General features: G+C 40.6%; 2 protein-coding genes across 3 annotated transcripts; one reads left to right on the forward strand and one right to left on the reverse strand.

Moving 5' to 3' along the window:
• Positions 1-1,204: 1,204 nt before the first annotated feature.
• Positions 1,205-5,452, reverse strand: LOC129751746 (symplekin-like). Its single transcript, XM_055747433.1, has 6 exons — positions 5,158-5,452; positions 4,781-5,088; positions 3,614-4,701; positions 2,280-3,464; positions 1,478-2,220; positions 1,205-1,412 (listed from the first exon to the last, which is right to left on the reverse strand). Exons 1-6 carry the CDS (start codon positions 5,242-5,244, stop codon positions 1,314-1,316), a joined length of 3,510 nt encoding a protein of 1,169 aa, XP_055603408.1. The 5' UTR covers positions 5,245-5,452; the 3' UTR covers positions 1,205-1,313.
• Positions 5,453-6,202: 750 nt separating this feature from the next.
• Positions 6,203-18,605, forward strand: LOC129755515 (CLK4-associating serine/arginine rich protein-like). 2 transcript variants are annotated; one of them, XM_055752048.1, is made up of 8 exons: positions 6,203-6,589; positions 12,654-12,751; positions 13,038-13,240; positions 14,818-16,270; positions 16,477-16,750; positions 17,315-17,399; positions 17,473-17,578; positions 17,707-18,605. In XM_055752048.1, the coding sequence occupies exons 1-8, from the start codon at positions 6,485-6,487 to the stop codon at positions 18,425-18,427; spliced, it is 3,045 nt and encodes a 1,014-aa protein (XP_055608023.1). In that variant the 5' UTR covers positions 6,203-6,484; the 3' UTR covers positions 18,428-18,605. The 2 variants fall into 2 exon arrangements, with proteins under 2 accessions (XP_055608023.1, XP_055608025.1); XM_055752050.1 differs by having other exon boundaries at positions 6,496-6,607.
• Positions 18,606-18,934: the final 329 nt, after the last annotated feature.

An 18,934-nucleotide genomic window follows, 5' to 3' on the forward strand; every position in this document is an offset into this window, starting at 1 on the left:
CAAATTAACTTAATCACACGTGTATTTAAATTACAACCACATCAAAAGTACGCAAGTCAAATTCTGTTGTGAGAGTGCATCGAAAGTCATCGACTTATTGGCCTGGATTATGCCGAACTGCTATTTCTTCTTCTTCTTCTTCTAACACCAACATGGCCAAATGCATACAAGCATCCTGGCAAATGAAAAACTTGCGTTCCTCATTTTTCTTTTCAACATAGTATATCTGATACATAGAACATGCATTGCAAATACTACTACGGCCAGGCCAACCATGTGATGAAAACGCAAAAGATACAGGAACAAGAGGGAGATGAAGCGTGGAGTTCCCTTCCAAACGCTTCTTATGATTATATAATATAGGGTTAGTTTATAAAATGAAAATTTTGAAATGTACAGTTTAAATCTGAAATAAAAACAAAAAAAATATGGATTGATCTCACCAGAAACTTCTTGGGTTGACGCTTTACCAGAAAGGCCTGGGACGATGATCTCTTCCATCAGTTTATTAATTTTGTATTACAATTGCGAACATGTTTGACCCGGCGATTCCTTGGCCTGAATTTTGCCAAACTGCCATTGTCCATTAAGTAGCAAGAGCTGCAATAGAGTGTAGCACTTTCAAAATATCGATACGCATGAGTGAATTTCCGCCATGCTATTTTCTTGCACCAGATTTGTAGGATTATTACTAAATATTAAGAAATATCCAAGGTCAAATGGATTGGAAATAATCAGCTAAATTCTACTTCTACTACTGAAATCTTACATATACGGAAGATCTTGGGCATCGTATGACAAATCTATTGAAAGTAATACGATCTGGACTTAAATGGTGAACCTTAAAAGGTCTTCCGTACTTAGCTATGATCGATCCTGTATCAAGTTAAAGCAGAGAAACCATTCAGAGTAGTCCCTATCCTAACCTGAATAAGTGCAAGAGCTCATCCCCCATCCCCCTCCCTCTTGATGTAGTATCACACGGTGAAACAGAAGGGCTCATCACGCATGAAGCCCAAGGATTCAGTGGACCCATAAAACCGGAAAACCTACACACTTCTCTTATTGTGTTCAGTTAAATTTTCACCTTGTACAAATCACATGTGTTGAGCCATTAGGTATAACCTTTGGACTAAGATTAGGAATAGGTACATAAAGAATTTAACCTTTGGGATATTAGCAGTGTTTTAAACAAAATGCCATCGTCTGCCGTCTTATGGTAGATATAGTTAGGTGTTTATTGAGAAAATTGTAAAATCTACGCATTCATGACAACATACAAGGTATATGGATAAATTTTCCAACAAATGTTCCTAATCCATTCCTGGAGGTGCCGGTTCAGGACGCTCCGCATCCTTCTCGTGTTTGATAATGACCGGCAAATGGGACGTCATATCCTCACTGTAATTGCTCTGTAAATAGCAAGGAAAAAAATGCGTTAACCATCACTCTAATATTATGCACAAAGTAAACTTACAACAACTTGAAGGTCGGATCGATCCGAAGGAGCATGAGCTGAAATACCCAACAGGACATCCATCCGATCCTGCGAGACATGTCCGATTTGGTGTTCCATAATTTCCCGAGCATGCTCCAACATCGGTTCCCGGAACTCGGGACAGTTGGTGATGGCATCCTGCAGCTGCGAAGCCGGAAGTTGAATCAAAATACCGTAACTTTGAGGCGTCAGTCGTTGAGCACATTTTAGGAACCCGTCCCAAACAACTTTCTGCTTCCAGACCTGCCTTACAATGAGACGTTGAAGGAGGTTTGTAACGAAGCCCGCTAGACGGGGGTGCAGCGTTAGGGATTGAATAACGGTACGCATGAGTAGGGTGGGTAAGGGTGTGATTTCTACTAGTTGTTGAATCACACTGCCTAGCACGTCGTGGGTGTAGGTTTCTTTTTCGGCCAAGCACAGGGAGGTGGCTTTTACAACCCACTTCAGTTCGACCTTGGTGCTGTCGATGGTGTGCAGGGCGACTAGCAATTCAGCTGCCGATATTGGGAGCTGGCTGCTGCTATACTCGCCACCAATGCCCAGCAACCGGTTGAATACTTCTTTCACTACGACGGGGTTCAGCTTGATAAGTTTGGGTAGTGCCTTGAGAATTTCTTTCTTTGTTAGTCCATTGATAACAGGAATTAGCAGACGTACGTCCGATACTTTAGTCTGGTGAAGCAGACGTACTCGTTCGACCAATTCCGGTGGTGGGATTGCTGCAAATAATAATATGAAATGAAGGTTTTTGTACGACAATAAGAATTTTTAAACTTACTTTTCTCCGTTAGAATATAAATAATTCTGGTGATGATCGTTTCTGATCCTTTCGGACATTCTTCGATTAACTTCAGCAGTTCCTCACTTTCGGCTCCGATTTTACGAATTGGTGCTTCAATCGCTCTCAGCATTGCTCGTTTCATATCCGATGTAGCTTTGATGTACACTTCTGATAGTTGGTGTATCATATCCTGATTGTAAACTAACACCTCCAAAAATAATCCTAAGCACGTTTTGGCTAAATCATCGGTCCAAAGTCGAGGATGTTCATATCGTCCAAACTCAGAGGCAAATATCATTTCCGGGGGAGTTTCTAGCTCTAGATAGCCGACCCATAATAAAGCTCGGGCCTCCATAACGTTGGTCAAAATACGATGCAGCGAGTAAATGTGCATCAAATATTGTATAGCTTTTTCTCGGATTATAACATTATCGTATGCCGAATATCTTAGCAGGATTTCCATGTACGCTTTTTCCTTTGGAGGTCGTCTAATGAGCAAGTCTTTCGTGATTTGCATTCCACAATCGGAGAGTTCTTCAAGTTGACACATGTGGTTGAGCAGTTCGATAACGTCATCCGGTATTAAAGGAGCTTCAAGGAAAATTCGTTTTAAAAGGGAATCCTTTTCTCGCAGATCTTCCCGTTCCATGATGTTAGTTAATATTTTTACCATCAGCTGAGTGTACGGAAAATCGGGTTTCATTTCTGACTTGATATAAGTATGTCGAGTGAAACCCTGCAGTAAGCTGTATTCTTCAAAAATCCATGACAATACCAAATCCATTCGCTTGGCAATGTCTTCTAGAATGAACTCTAGGATCACATCCCGTACCGAATTCATGAAACAGGATCCAAAAACCGTTATAATCCTTCGCCTTTTGGAAGCGACTCCGCCAATGAGGGCTTGCTTTTCTGCTTTCAAAATCCTGCGGACGGCGTCGTTCAAGAAGGTATGTTTCAAATCGCGCGGTTGAGGTTTGGTGACTTCCTGCAGCCGTAGAACTTTGACTCGCTGCTTTAGCCTAGGCTCGGTAGAACCGGTGCCACCTTTGACACGCTCAAGGGTTTCCCTGAGCTTTCGGGTAGCTTCCAGCTTGCGGCGATCATCTTCCGGGAGCTTTTCCATATCTACATCCTCTTCGAATTCTTCCTCTTCCTCTTCTTCATCCTGCCGGCGAGCACCTATTGATAGAGTAGTGGTAAAAAAAATGTATGTTAAATGGGCTTCAACACTCAGCCGAACTTAAAAAAGAGTGTAAGAATCTCCAATGTTGAAACCTTTCGAACTTCATATTAGGTTCTCTGAGAGAGGAAAGAAATGTGTAACTCACCATGAATAATGCTACGTTCCTCATCGTCGGTAATTTTGGGACGCATCGGTGGTTCCTTACTCATGGCAGAAGCTCCTGGGCCAACGCGTTGTTCCGTCATAAGTGGGGCCAGCGAGTGTGCTATGGTTTCTATTTGCTGCGAAACCGATACACCGGACGCCAGTGGGACATAATATTGCAAAAAGTGTTGCGGTGCTGACGATGGCAATTTGGGTAGGAAGTTAAGCACCAATTGGGTGGCTGTTTCTACTTTTTGCAGATTGTCGGAAATAAATTGTTCGTTCAAATGGTTGGACTTGGCTTTCTGTTCGTTCAGCTCGTCGTAATCGATTTCCATTTGGCGAGGAGCTGCTAATGCTGCGGCAGCAGCACGTTCCTTCTCTCGTCTTATGTGCTCGCCCAATTTGGCTTTCTTGGCCGCCAACTGTGAGGACATGGCGCTTTCGAGGGCTCGTTTGGCCCGTCTTTGCTGCTCACGTTTATCCAACTTGGGAATTGCACGACTGATTTCGCTATTTGAAGCCCCCAAATCCTGTAGGATGTGGGCTATGCTCGTTTGATGCTCGTAACAGGACGGATGTTTTAGCAGATTGAGAAACTGCATTTTCAAATTTTTTCTAACAGAGCTCACTTGTGAGTTGGTCAGAGTTGGTGGTAAATTGGAATGCAAATTCTTTAAAGCTTCCACAACTTGGCTCATCATCGAGGGTCTCATTTTGGCAATAATACATAATGTTCCGGTACAAGCAATCAAATTAACCGATGAAATGTGCGACGCTCCATGGAACTGCAACAAAAGCTCAAAGATGTTTACTGCTTCATCTTCCAATTTTCTACGACGAGCAATTTTCAGCGTAAGAGGAACATTTTCTAGGGAGAAATCGTTGTCCCTTTTCATGCTGTCTTCATCCGGATAGGTTTGAAGAATGACAACTCCTTCTAAGAATTTGATCGCATTGGTACGGATACCATCGTTATCATTGTCAATCATGTCCAATATTGATGCTTTGACCAGGCAAAGCGTGTTCCACGCTTGCTCCACCTCTTCCGTTATATCCGATAGGGAACAAATCCACTGTAGGGCTTGACTGTGAAATTAAAAAAAAAAAACAAATTAATTTACTAAATATTGTATATCAGTGATCCTAATCCCCATGTGAAACATACCGATAAATGGCACCACAACCTTGAATGACTCGCTTCGTAACACTCGGGGCCGAATCCCGCAGCAACCCAAACAGATTGTTGACCACCTTCGGCAGAAGGTTGATATTCATTTTGCAAACTTCCTCAATAAATCCGGCCACCGATTTGCGCACCTCCTGATTGGAATCGTGACCAAAGGCGAGAATGTTTTCCAAAAATTCCATCAACAGCTCGATGTCCGAGTGGAGCACCAGCTCCGCCACCTTGGCAATGATCTCACATTTTTGGCTGGTATTCGCCGTGAGGGAATCGTTCAGGGCATCAATAATCTGCCGGAAGTTGGGAAACGCATAAATTTGAAAATTCGAAATGAGATTGAGAAAATTGAACTATTTTACCTTTCCACGGGCGGAAACAATTTTCTCGTTTGTAAATAGCGATGCCGTCTCCTGGCTGAAGCTGCTGCTTCCGAAAAAGTTGTCCATCTTTCGACTTTAATTTCTCCTAGTTTGAACAGATTACACTTGTCTATAGTTGAAGGTATTTTTGAATTTTAAAGTGTGACCTAGTTAACTATCCTGTCATTATTCACTAGCGTTATTATTTGGGCAGGAAAAAAAGGAAATTCAAGGAAACCTCCAAAAACTCGACACAAAATCCGATCAAGCGCGCAGAACGATGCGGAAAATTTGAAAAACGTCAAAAAACCGGGATAAGACACGCTCAGATGCAATTAAACGATTTGAGGTTAAAATTTGAGCATTTAAGCACTGTTCAATGGCTTCCCAGTCAGAAAAAAGTTGATCTAATTCTATACCCACTTTCAAATGGGCTGAAATCACAAAAAAAAAAAAACAGGATTTGATTTGTTTTTCCTGCCTTTTTTACAAGGTGACCGATTTTCGACCACATAAAAATTTATATCGATTTTGACGGATTCAATGGTTGGTAATATGATTTGATTTTTTGTTCAACCAGGAGTTTTTCAGGTGACCTTGAAAACCATCGGTCATAACGTTGTTGTCGTTTCTCTAAACCTTTTCAAACAATATATACTTTCCCTTTTTCAATGATCTTAGGAATACCATTGTTTCCTTGAAAAGTTCAGGGCCCTGATTATCGGAGCATACCACACGGCTTTATTAGTTGAGTCAATTTGTCCATAACGCTGCTTATTCTGTGAAACACGTATACGTACTGTTATGTTACGTCTGTACTTACTTTCCTTGCTGTTTTCCTAATGCAGCCAAGGAGGAGTGGAATTTTTCGTTTCACGCACGCCACGTCTGTTTTCTTTTGCCGTTTGCTATTTTTTCCTACAGGGAAGTTTGTTTGAAAATCAAAACACATTTTGCAAAACGGGAACCCTATCTAGTCGGTTTAGTTGTGTGCGTGTGTTCGCTATGCAGCAGCCGGCAAAAAGCCGAAGTTTGACATCGACTCGGCCGTCGTCAAGCCGAAGAGGGAAAAATCCGAACGCGGCGGATAGAAAAATAAACTCGCGTTCTTACTGGAGCCGTGCGGACGCGTTTGTCTGCAGGCTAAATTTGAAAATTGTACCCTCTAATCCGGAACAATCTCGGTGAAACTAGTGCGGCAGTGTTCCCTCGTTCTAGACCTTGTAGAAAGTGACGGTATTTGGGTTGGAATCAAGGGGGAAGTAGGAAAAAGTTTAGTTTTCAGTTTCCCAATTTTACGCGTCGCGACAGTGAAAATTCCTGCCAAATGAAAATGTGGCACGAAGCCCGGAAACAGGAGAAGAAAATCCGAGGGATGTTGGTCGACTACCGGAAGCGGGCAGAGCGGCGGCAGAATTTTTACGAACGCATAGTGAGTTTGTAGAACATGGTGGCCGTTTTGTTTCCTAATCAATATTGTCTTTCCCGACCGGAAGTCCGGAGGTTTGTTTTGACTGCGTGCGTCTGTTGCTTATCATTCGGGGGACAGGATCATTTTGCAAAAAAAGATGACCTCATCTTTTTTTTCATAACGAAGTTAGAGATTAAGGGTGCTGCTTTGATCCTTTTTTCTTAAAAAATTGGGATTTGATTTTTTGAAAAATAGAACAATTTAAGTTCTGATTCTAGTTAAGTTTTTATTCTAATAATTCGAATTGAGTGAATTTCAAGTTAATTATTTGATAGGATTTGTAATTTTATTTTAAAATGGTCAGTTCTGAGTTCCTTTTAATTATTATTCTATGCATTTTCACTGCGAGTTAATTTTCTATTTATAAAATAATTTATTTTTATTTATTAATTAATATTTTTTTTTTATAAAATTTATAATTTAATATGAATCCTAAGTTGAAATTTCTCATCTCGATTATAATTCTACATTATTACAAACGGATCTTTATAGTGTTTCTTAAAGGGATTTTAACTCCAAAGAAGGCATTCCTCCCTAATTTTTTTAATAAATTTGATGTTAAACTGTATTCTAAAAGTTGATCTATGTGTATTCTCTTTGGTTTTATGAACTTCTATTCAGAATTTTCTTTGAATTTTTTAAGTTCGACGCTCGATTTTCAACTTGAAGATAAAAGTTGAGATTGCAAACTCCAAACATAAAATTTAGATTATATGTTTCTTATATTTCTTAATTTAGTTTAAAAGTTGGTAAATTCAGATGTTTTACTTGATTTTTAATTTTACTGATAAATCAAGATGAAAAGATTTCTAAGTTTCTAAAATAATTTCAAATTTTCTGTTTTCAAACTTAAAATGTCCTAGAATATTCCCCAGATTTCGGATGCAATTAAACACAGGCTTGTTACTAGGTTCACAATCAGAATCTAACTGGCGCTTTATTCCAAAACCCAATTCTTATCGAGCTGTATTGTTTGTTCTAAGATATGGTGTTGACACACGTTCAACGCGTTTGTCAGACACTACAGTTCTCACCCATTTGAGTTTAAAACTAAATTAATTCTGATGTGTAATGTATATCAAAAACGATCTTTAATTCTAAAACACTTCAATGCTTTGTAAAACACTTTCATAATTCAAAATCCAATAAATTTTCATATGCCTTGCACTAACTAGATGATGACTACCGATGTCTTGTATATACTGTAGATGTCTTCTCAGCATCAACCAGCTGACGGCGCCTTTTTATGCGTTCGGACCTCCTAATGCCTACAACGAAATTATTAGATTGTGTCTCATTATCCCTGGAAATTGGATTGTTGGTACTGGTTTCTTCAGGGAAGCCTAAAAAATCGGGTTCGTCGTCGTCATCGTCTTCACAGCGCCTTTTCAAGTTAACAACTTTAGTCAAACAATTCAAAAATTTCGTGCTTGATCGTATCCTTAGTTGATTCCGGTGTGCAGACAAAACATGACCGTTAACAGAAATTTGGAACACATTCAAAGAGCATCGCTTAACAAAAACTGCATCCAACCATCTTTCGATATCCTTACGGTGATTGCGATACCACAAAAGGTCACCTGGTTTTAAACTGTCAAATGCAATGTCACTTTGTCTTGGAGCTGGCAACAACGAATCGTTTACTGTTGCCTTCTTCGGGGCCGCCAAATTGTTCTTATAGTGATTCTTTGGGTCTATCAGATCTAGAAGAACTTTCGGTTTGAATCTAAAGATGTGCTCAGATGGAAAAGTTCCACTCCCTGTCAGACAACTATTTCTGTAATTTATCAAGAAATAGTTGATCCGTTCATCTAAATCAAGGTTTTTTGTTTGTGAATCTAGAAGGAACTTTTTGAAAACTTCCTTAACTGTCCGAACCGTTCTCTCTGCTTGCCCGTTACTTTCCGGGTGATACGGAGGGCTTTTTAAAACGAGTATTCCTTGTTTAGACATGAAAGAACAGAATTCGTTCGAATTGAAAGGAGGTCCACCATCTGTCACTATAACGTCTGGTAATCCAAATCGAGCAAACATATCGATGAATTTTTTCAGAACTTTTTTCGTGTCAGTGCCATTGCTCATATAATCAAGTTCAATCCATTTGGAATAGCTGTCAACAATAATCAAAAACACTTTTTCTTTAAAATGAAAGAAATCGGCATGAATGCGACTGAATGGACGAGTTGTAGGGGTCCAAGTTGCTACTACTTGCTTTTTTGCTGTTATAACCGTCCGATTACATACATCGCAATTTTTTACATGCTGTTCGATATCAGCATTTATTCCGAACCAGAAAACAGTTCTGCGGGCCAATTGCTTTATTTTTACCATTCCTGAATGATTAGCATGTAGCAACTGTAATGTTTTCAACTGTAATGATCTTGGCACAACTATTCGATTTTGAAACATGAGGCAACCAGATAGAATCTCAAAATCATGAGCTTGGGCTTTAACATCTTTGAATTTATTTTCAACTCGATCCGGCCAGCCATTCTGAAGATACTTTATAATCTGTGTTAAGAAAACATCTTTTTCTGTTTCCAAAGCAATAACATTAAAATCAATGGGAAAGTCATTCGAAAAATTCAAACTATTTATAAAATTTCGGTCTATTTGCTCAGGAACTTCCCTGGCAAGTGGAAATCTGGAGCAGAAATCTGCATTTCCCATTTTGTTAGAAGGTCTGTAGCGGATTTCATAATCATAGATCGATAACTCCATGATATATCTCTGCAAACGTGTAACTATGATCGAATTTTTCCCCTCTTTTCCAAAAACTCCTAACAAGGGTTTGTGGTCTGTATAAACTACAAAATGTTGACCGTACAGATAACGATGGAATTTTTTAATACAGCTCACTACTGCTAGTGCTTCCAGATGCAAAATTGGATATTTCTTTTGAGAATCGTTTAAACTGAAAGACGTAAAACAAATTGGTCTTTCTTGGTCACCTATCTCATGGGCTAGCACTCCTCCGAGTCCATAGCTACAAGCGTCAGTTACAAGCACTAATGGCTTCTTAGGATCGAAATACTCAAGAATTTGTGGTTTCAATAAATATTTTTTACATTTTTCAAACTGTGTATTGCAGTTCTCATCCCAAATGTACTTCGTATCCTTTTTCAAGAGTTTATAGAAACAGCTTAACTTTGAAGAAAGATTCGGAATAAATTTTGCATAAAAATTTATCAAACCAAGAAAAGCTTTCAATTCATTGGTATTTTGTGGTGATTTCGCTTTAGCAATAGTCTCAATTTTATCTGGGCATGGTTTTAAACCTTCTGAACTTATTATATGCCCTAAAAATGTTAATTCGTTTACAAAAAATTTACATTTATTCAATTTTACTTTGATATTGGCTACTGCAAGCCTATCTAAAACGGAAAATAATCTTGCTTTACATTCTTTCTTATTTCTTCCCGAAATAAGAACGTCATCTAAGTAAACAGACACTCCTTCGAGACCTTGAAGAACTCGTTCCATGACTGACTGGAAAATGGCTGTTGAAGAAGCACTCCCTTGCGGAAGACGATTATAGGTATAGAGACCTTTGATAGTATTAATGGTCATTATCTTCTTCGAACGATTTGTTAACTCTAACTGAGTGTATGCTCCAGCTAGATCTAGGGAGCAAAACACTTTAGAATCTGATAGGGTTGCGAAAATGTCCTGTGCTAAAGGAATTGGGTACGTATTTGGCACGATAACCTTGTTCACTGACACCTTACAGTCAATGACCAATCGAATGTCATTGTCTTTTTTTATTACAGCCATGACTGGTGAAGCCCATTCGCTGGCTTTAATCGGTGTAATTATCCCACTTTTTTCCAGTGCATCTAAATGGTCTATAACTTTTTGTTTTAGCCTTAAAGGAACGGTATAGGCTTTTTTGAAAATTGGCCTATCATCCTTTAGCACAAGATCTCCCTTGAAACCTTTTATGGGAATGGAACAGTCGTTGTTAAATACGTTTTCATATTTCTGTTTCAATTCAATAAATTCTGCGTCATTAAATGTTTCCTCATTCAAATTGTTTACAGTTTCAGGGCACATAAATTGAGTTCTCCAATCATCGTAAAATGTATCTAGCCAATCACGCCCAATTAGCGGAACTACCATTTTGGATACATTCAAAACGATCAAAGATACTCTTTTCGTTATATTATTCAAAGAAACTTTTATCTGAATACTACCTAAAATCGACAGTCTATTCCCATCAACAACCGACAGCTTTCGGTGGCATGGATTTAATTTAAAATTTTTAAAATTTTGTTTAAAAACTTGTTTGCTTATCACTGAGACTGCCGACCCAGTGTCAACTTCCATTCGGAAACCAACTCCATTAATTGTAGCTGAAACGAACACAGGATCATTTACCTTGATACCCTCCGTGATGCTCATACATTCAAGATCGTCATCCGAATTGTCAGAGTCCTTCTCTGCTCGTTTAAAATTAGAATTCGAGCCACTTTCTTCGATTGAATCGTTCACAAAGCGAATGGATTGGCGGGAGCGTTGGCGTTCAAAACAGTTACGTCTGGTATGACCACGAGTATTGCAGTAACTGCACAACACTCCAACACGATTGTTCCTGTCTCCTCGGGAACGACTACGACTGCGGTTTCGGAAGGCAAAACGATCCTGATCATAGCGCCGGATTGGATATCTTTCTCGTCTGTTGTTGAATGACCCTTCATTGCGATTCGAATTACGTCTAGGACCCAAACGATCAATCAAATTTACCCGAAGATCAGATTGCTGTTCAGCTCTCAATGCATTCTTTACCGAATGCTCCCTAGCTATTAGGATGCGCTCCACTTCCTCCAAACTCGGGTCTTCCATTTCGTACAACTTCTCGAACGCTTTTTTATCACTTGTGCCAAACACAACTCTATCTCGTATCAAACTACTTTTTATTAACCCGAAAGCTCAACTTTCTGCTAATAGCTTAACGTCAAGGATAAAATCCTCGACAGGTTCATCCTTACCTTGAATCCTGCCATAAAAAGCGTCCCGCTTCTGCATGAGGCCTTTCGTCTTATCAAACCGAGTTTTCAAACGATTTATGATATCGTCATATTCCAGCGTATTTATATCAACACCCGGATACAACTTCTTGATCTCGGCGAAAACCGATGCCCCTCCGACGGTGATAAATAAAGATTTCCGGTTCCCTGCAGGCACGTTATTATAATTAAACACGTACTGCAGCCTCTCAGCATAGTCACCGAAGGAAGTTCCCGGTACGTACGGCTCCACCGATCCAATAAAAGTAGACATTTCTTTAATGTTTCCAACTTCTACTTTCAATGATCACAAACCTCTCGCAGAAACGCTCACGAGACCTCTCTCGGTTTACAGCTGATGCCGGATGAAAACACGATGGCGGAAAAGAAAATGTTCTTAAATTGTTACATGCAATAATTTTTTGCAATGGCAGCTATTTTAGCTTCGAACAATTTTCGCCAACCACAGCACCAAGAAGCTTTGTGACAATATTCTTTTCAGCACTAGAACACTATTTTCTTGCAGTAGGCTCACACTCAATGATTTTATCACACGGTGGCTCAACTTAAGTTTTACCAGCAAACGATGCAGAAGTCCACTAAAAAAAGGTTTACGACTTCTAAATAAAATCCTTGCTTCTTATAAATACGCAATATATAAAATAAAACTGATTGAAACACGGGGTTCTAAACAGCCTCGTCGCCACTAAAATGTCCTAGAATATTCCCCAGATTTCGGATGCAATTAAACACAGGCTTGTTACTAGGTTCACAATCAGAATCTAACTGGCGCTTTATTCCAAAACCCAATTCTTATCGAGCTGTATTGTTTGTTCTAAGATATGGTGTTGACACACGTTCAACGCGTTTGTCAGACACTACAAAACTGAGCTAACTCGTGATGTCCTTGAAAAACTACCAGACAACGCAGTGAAATCAAACTCCCGGAAGTGCAGTAACACAAATCTAATTTTTCTTATTTTTGTCTCCCTCTTTCTTTCATAATGCCAATCGTCCAGAAAGCGGACCCGACACAATTTCTTCAAGTTCACAGTCGCAAATGCAAAATACATCTGGACCAAAGCGTGGCGGCAGCTGCAGAGAATCCGGCCATCATGCAAGTGATATTGCGAAAGCAAAACCAGCTTTCTTTTGTTATTGCATTTGTTTCCCTTCTTGTGATCCCGTCCTGTAACCCATTACTGGCCACTTGTGTTCACACACAGGCGCGCTGCCTTTGCATCCCCCAAAGTAGCCCTCCCTAGTTGTGTCCCGTTTTCTGATTAATTGTTACAAACCGGTTCCCGGTAGTTTCTGTAAGACTCTTATCTTTACGATATGATGGGGTGCACCATTAGAAGCTACACAGAAATGCATAGATTTGAAGATTGTCTTGTTTGCAGGATGCCATGGCAGGGTCAGAAAGACAACCTGATCGATCGATTCGATGTGCGTGCCCATCTGGATTACATTCCGCCGGCACCGTGCGTACCGAAACCGGATCAGACGACGACGACGACGGGAACCGAGGACGATCTGGTGGACGTGGAGGAACGAGCCATGAACTACGAACGGTACCGGGTGCTGGCACAGAACGAGTTTCTCGGTGGGTAACTATGAATCCATAGTGATTGAACAATCTTGAGGTTTCACGCTGGGATCAAATTACCGTTGGCCGGTACAGTATTTCAATGTCGGGGGGTTGCTTGGGTATTGTTAGTTGAAACACCTTTTCGAACTAGGAAGAAATGTGGTCATTCTACATTGTTAGCTTTCCATTCTAGTGAAGTTCGTCTGCATATGAAGTAATCTTGAATAGTCAATTCAGGAAATCAAAACATGAAGATTAATCTACATTCTAGATCATAGAACTAGCTTTCCAATTTTCTTGGGCCTTCAATATTCAAACTTATTCTTAGTTTCTTGAATATGAAGTTCCATTCCGAAAATGAAAGTGAAAAATGTTATTATTTTAGGGTCAAATCGCAGAATAAAAGGTACTTTTTTGTCAAAAACACAGAATTTTCCAGTGAACTTGTCTATGAGGAGAAAGATTCCATCTAAAGGGTGCGGTTAATACTTTAGGAACGGATTTTACGGATGAAAAAACGGTTCTATAACCACTTTACCAGAAAACTTTTGAGCATCTTTACTACAGCTAAACATGCTAAACAAATATTGAGTAGGGCTGTCAATAAAGTTGTCAAGAAAGCTTAAAAACTATTTCTAAAGGCCCGGGCGGAATACCACCTACTAATCTAAAACGTTTCATGACATTTTTGCGTACTCCTGAACGGATCTGTCGAATGAAGTTCAATCCCAAAAACACAAAGTTCAAAAAAATACCCAAAAAATAGGAAATATAATTATTGCGGAATGTCAGCTTCGTATGCGATGATCAAAGTTTTTTTTTCTGATACAGCCTTGAAGAGAAAAGTTCTTTCAGTGGAAAATTTATAGGTAGACATTTTTAAAGTTTTAAATGAAATTTGCTCTGAGATTTGAGAGATTAAACCTAATATCTGAGGCATAAAACCTAAGACCTGAGACCTCACCTAAAAACTCAACCTGAGATTCCAGACCTGCAACATGAGACTTGAGACATTAGACCTGATACCTGTGTTCTGAAACCTGAGGGCTGAGATCTGACGGCTAAGACCTGAGACTTAAGTTTTGAGACTTTAGGACCAATATTGAAACCTGTGACCTCAAAGCTGAATACTGATACCTGAAAACTCTGATGAGAAAAAAACCTGAGGATTAAAAAGGAAACCTGAAACATAAGATCGAAGAACTGACACATTTTTCATGCCTCACATCTCTTGTCTAATTTCGCAGGTTTCAGGTTTAAGTTTTTAGGTATGGGGGCTTATTCTGCGACTCGAGTGACGTGACTCACGAAATTTCAAATCGTTTTGCTAGCTTAAACAACCTTTCTAGTCTCGAAATTTTTGTTCGAATGAGCTGTTATTGGTCTTCAGAGCTCATCGATTCTCAAGAATAAGCCCCATGGTCCCAAAATTGTTTTCGAAAGGTTATGTGTGCTCCTTCCGTTATAAATATCCTTCAAATTGTTGCTTTCGATAAATGATTGATTTCATTCAATTTCTGTTCGAATGAACAGATGGAGGCCTTATAATGTTCAAACCAATCTTGATAATCATGTGATATTTACCTTTCCAGGCATCAGTGAGGAAAAATTCTTGCACCAGCTCTATTTGGAAGAACAGTACGGAGTAAGTGCACAAGTAGAGGCGGAGCAAAAGGCGGCATCTTCGTCCAAAAAGAAAGCGGCTGGAGCGGGGGTAGCGATCGGTTACACCTATGAAGATTCCACCGATCCGAGCGGTGTGGTTCCGTTCACCCAAACCATTAGCGCTATCGAGCAGAGTACCGGTTCCGGAAGGTACGACGAGTGCATGAAGAGTGATTCCGATTCGGATCTGGATATGGATGTATCGATCGATATCAACAAAGTCGGAACGGCACAAGCGCATGAAATGAACGCTTGTGGACGGCATTATGGAATGAAGAGCAATGATTTTTATTCATTCCTGACCAAGGATGCGGATGAAGCAGAAGCTCTGAAAATGGCTCGAGAGGAAGAACAGGAAAAGATCATGTTCAGCGGAAGGAAAAGCAGACGGGAAAGGCGCGCTCAGCGGGAGCGTAAATTTGTGGGAAGGACGATGAGTCCCCCAAGCTATGCTGCAAAAGAAGATCTTGTTCCCAGGACCTACGATGATCCGAATGATAGCTCCCGTTCTCCTTCGCCAGTTAATTCAGGGAAGATTACCTACATTACCTCGTTCGGAGGGGAGGATGAACTTCAGCCTCACTCAAAGATATCAATTAGCTTTAACAAAGATAGTCAGTCTCAAGCGGGTACATCATATGCGGACAAAGTCAGACAAAATCTCCAAAAATTGAAAGGCTCTCAAACCAAAGAAGAGGAAAGCAAAATACCGGTTCAGTACCAGCGCAGGTCCAGGAGCTACAGTGATCGTAGCCGAAGTCGCAGTAGAAGTGGTTCCCGTTCGTGGCGCAGAAGAAGAAGCCGAAGTCGCTCTCGTGGCAAACGAACCTACTCCAAATATCGTAGACGTTCTCGTTCGGGATCAGGATCATCGCGATCTCCTTCTCGAAGCAAAGGACGCCGAAACCGAAGATCCCCGGATTATTCATCCAGGCGTCGAAAGCCACGTTCTTCATCTTCGTCCGCTTCGCCACCAAAAAGACCTGAAAAGAAAGTTAAAAGTCCTGAATCCAGAGTTACCACTAGAAGTCGCAGCCGTTCGAAATCGAAGAAAATTACTCTTCCGGTAACCAATATTTCAAAAGTCAAAACTGAACCTCTGGAGAAAATACCTGAACATCCACTTCTTTCTGTACCTCCACCACCGCCTCCATCGATTCCGCCAATTGGGTCCAAAACAGAAACGGTAAAGAAGGAAGCAACCTCTCCTAAAGTGCCTATACTTGTCGAGCCTGAACCGGAGGTTCCGATTCGCAGATATTACGGGCGCAAAAGAGATGACCAAAGCTCGACTGATAGCAATCTTAGTTCTGATAGCTCGGACGAAGAGGACAAAAAGATTAGCATATCTGAAATGGCAACTATGGAATCATCAACGATGTGAGTCAAGAGTGTAAAACGTGTTCAGTTCTAGTATTCTTATGTTTGGCCTTACTTTGTTCGAACTTGTGATAATGGTTAGATTTTCAGATCTATCAATAGCACACTCTATATCATAAAATTGTTGATTAACACAAGTTCAACAGTCAAATTTTGTGTCTTTACTCTTGTGAAAAAAATAATAACCCTAATTTTTCATGTTTCAGTTTGCAATCATCAGAACCAGGTGGCAATAGTAGCAGTACAATTGCGGGTGGTTTGATACCCTTCGTCGGTGGAATAACTATTAAACAGGAGCGTTTGGAATCGTTCGGAAGTGGTCCCACGTTGCCGTCGTCTTCGTCCAGCCGGCAGGTCACCAGTAAATCATCCCAATCGATCGGCCCAGGCAGTTCTGCTGCCGCTGCTGCTACTACTACTCCTACTAGTGGTGGCATCGGGGGTAGTTTAGCCGCCTCATCAGGCACAACCGACTCCAAAGTCAGTAAGAATAATACAACTATCATAAGCATCATCCGATTGTCCCTACTATGTTTTACCACCAACACGATGTCGAAAAATGAAAAACAAAATCAGTTCAGCTATTCGCATGTCAGGTTTCGGAAGTTTGACTCTACGAAACCATTCGTGAATTGTAAAAAAAACAGTTTCGATTGTGTTTCTGGTTGGTTTGTTAAGAGTATGAATGGAACTGTTGCGGCAGTGATAAAAGTGAAATTTTCATGAAAAACCAAAATTCCTTTTTTGGAACGCTTAAAATGGTTCAAAGCAATGAACAATTATTTAAAAATTATTCAAAACTATTTTAGTTTTCTTTTAAAAAGTAAAGATAGTTCTTTCGATTGCTAACGAGGCAAGTTGTGGATAACAATCCGCCAAGGGTCATACACTGAATTGTTTCAGAAATTGATTTACCATTTTTGGCTTATCTCCAAATAAGTTCGTGGATCATCTTTGAGCACACTCTGGGATCCAAAAGGCATCACCTTAGTAAAATCCTTTAACGCTAATATTTCCGATATTATTCGAAACTTGTGATTCCAGAGTTTGGCTGCTGCCGCTGCATCGAAGTCTCTTAACCCGAGAGATCGTCTGAAGCGAAAAATGCAGATACTTCTGAACAAGCAATGTAAGTTATAAATCTACAAATTGTAAGTTTGAATCTAACTTTCATGTTTTTTTTTTAATTTTTACTTCCACAGTTAAAGCCGACAAAAAGGCCGAGATTGAAAAAGTTGAACGTCAAATTCAACAACAGCAAGAGCGAGAAGATGAGATGAGGGAATTGGCATTGCGTTTGCGACGACGGTAATTTTTTGGACTTTTTACAAACTTAAACCTTATTCCCAAAAATATACTTGCTCTCAAATACCACCTAGTTTAAAATAAAAAAAAACTCATACTTATAATAGAAACTATCTATTTTCTCTTTACAGGCAACGCGAACTTCGGCACAAGTACGGAACTCCAGAAAGTGACAAAAGCCCATCCAAATCACCCGTGGATAGTTCAGACGAAGAACGTCGCGAAACTTCACGTCTATCGACAATCAAAGAAGATTCGCCTGCACCCAAAGAGTCACCACAACTTCCTCCTAATCCCCCTTCATCTAGCAAACCGACCGGTTCAAGTAAATCTAGCTACAGTACAGCCGCAGTCATTGAGCGGAAACCGGTACTTCGCCGCATAACTCGAGCCGAGGCTTCTCGATCACCCAGTGTTGCGAGAACTACTCGACGGCAGGTTGCTTCTCGGAGTCGCAGCCGTTCGCGATCTTCGACTGTCGCTGGGTACGGTGCATCTACGTCGGCTTCAACGGGAAGTCGAAGGTACGATGACCGTTCCACGCGAAGGCGTTCTCCACCACACGGGTCGAGATATCGACATCGCTCCCGCTCCAGATCCCGGGAAAGAGAGCGTGGCCGCTACGCAAGTGGAAGGTCTACGCGGGACTACGATCGTGGTAGCGGAGGTGAGAGTAGCCGCCACTACAGGCGAAGATCACGATCTGCCTCCCGAGAACGACGCCGATCGCGCTCACGTCCAAGGCGATCGAGTAGATCTCGGTCTCGGGGTTATACGGGAGCAGGAGCCTCAGGGAGTGCTACCCGTAGAGATAGATCACCGAAACCGGTGAAAAAACTGGTTGACTATTGATATAAGTGCGCCAACTAAAGGTTTCCGATTTCACTATTGATCGTTTTACAATCTATTATTCAAACCTTCTTTCTGCCATATTGGTCGTTTCCAACTACCCGTTAAACTTTATACAACAATTTTAGATTGTGCACAGTGGGTAATCAACAATATAAAATTTCGTTATTTTTCAGTGAAATCAGAAGTTTACCTGTTTCGATCCGAAGTCCCAAATACCCTCGAGCTATTACACTTAATATTATCTCCTCTCGAGCAAAAGTTTATGAAATGGCTGTGCAGCCTTCCCAAAGCCTGGATCGCCACGATCAGACAAACCTCCCCGGATTGTGTTGCAGATTTTTTCTACTTCGCAGCGAGCTTGGACAAGTTTGACACCTTGGACACGGAATTCGTTCTTTACACTGTCTCACTCCAGCAGTACCCGAAATTGGATCGGACAAGTCACCGTCGTATCGTTGTGATGTGTTCGGAATCCATCGCAATTCCAGCTTGTTGCCATCGGAGTGA

Source organism: Uranotaenia lowii, chromosome 3, assembly GCF_029784155.1.
Source record: "Uranotaenia lowii strain MFRU-FL chromosome 3, ASM2978415v1, whole genome shotgun sequence".
Classification (NCBI taxonomy): domain Eukaryota; kingdom Metazoa; phylum Arthropoda; class Insecta; order Diptera; family Culicidae; genus Uranotaenia; species Uranotaenia lowii.

What these genes read in the sequence shown, in the direction of transcription:
- LOC129751746 (XM_055747433.1), bottom strand. Translation starts at nt 5,244, where the DNA reads ATGGACAACTTTTTCGGAAGCAGCAGCTTCAGCCAGGAGACGGCATCG. An exon ending in GGTTGTGGTGCCATTTATCG is followed by an intron (nt 4,702 to 4,780) that starts GTATGTTTCACA and finishes TTAATTTCACAG; the next exon opens with TCAAGCCCTACAGTGGATTT. An exon ending in TTATATTCTAACGGAGAAAA is followed by an intron (nt 2,221 to 2,279) that starts GTAAGTTTAAAA and finishes TATTATTTGCAG; the next exon opens with CAATCCCACCACCGGAATTG.
- LOC129755515 (XM_055752048.1), top strand. Translation starts at nt 6,485, where the DNA reads ATGAAAATGTGGCACGAAGCCCGGAAACAGGAGAAGAAAATCCGAGGG. An exon ending in CAGGCACAACCGACTCCAAA is followed by an intron (nt 16,751 to 17,314) that starts GTCAGTAAGAAT and finishes TTGTGATTCCAG; the next exon opens with AGTTTGGCTGCTGCCGCTGC. An exon ending in GATACTTCTGAACAAGCAAT is followed by an intron (nt 17,400 to 17,472) that starts GTAAGTTATAAA and finishes TTACTTCCACAG; the next exon opens with TTAAAGCCGACAAAAAGGCC.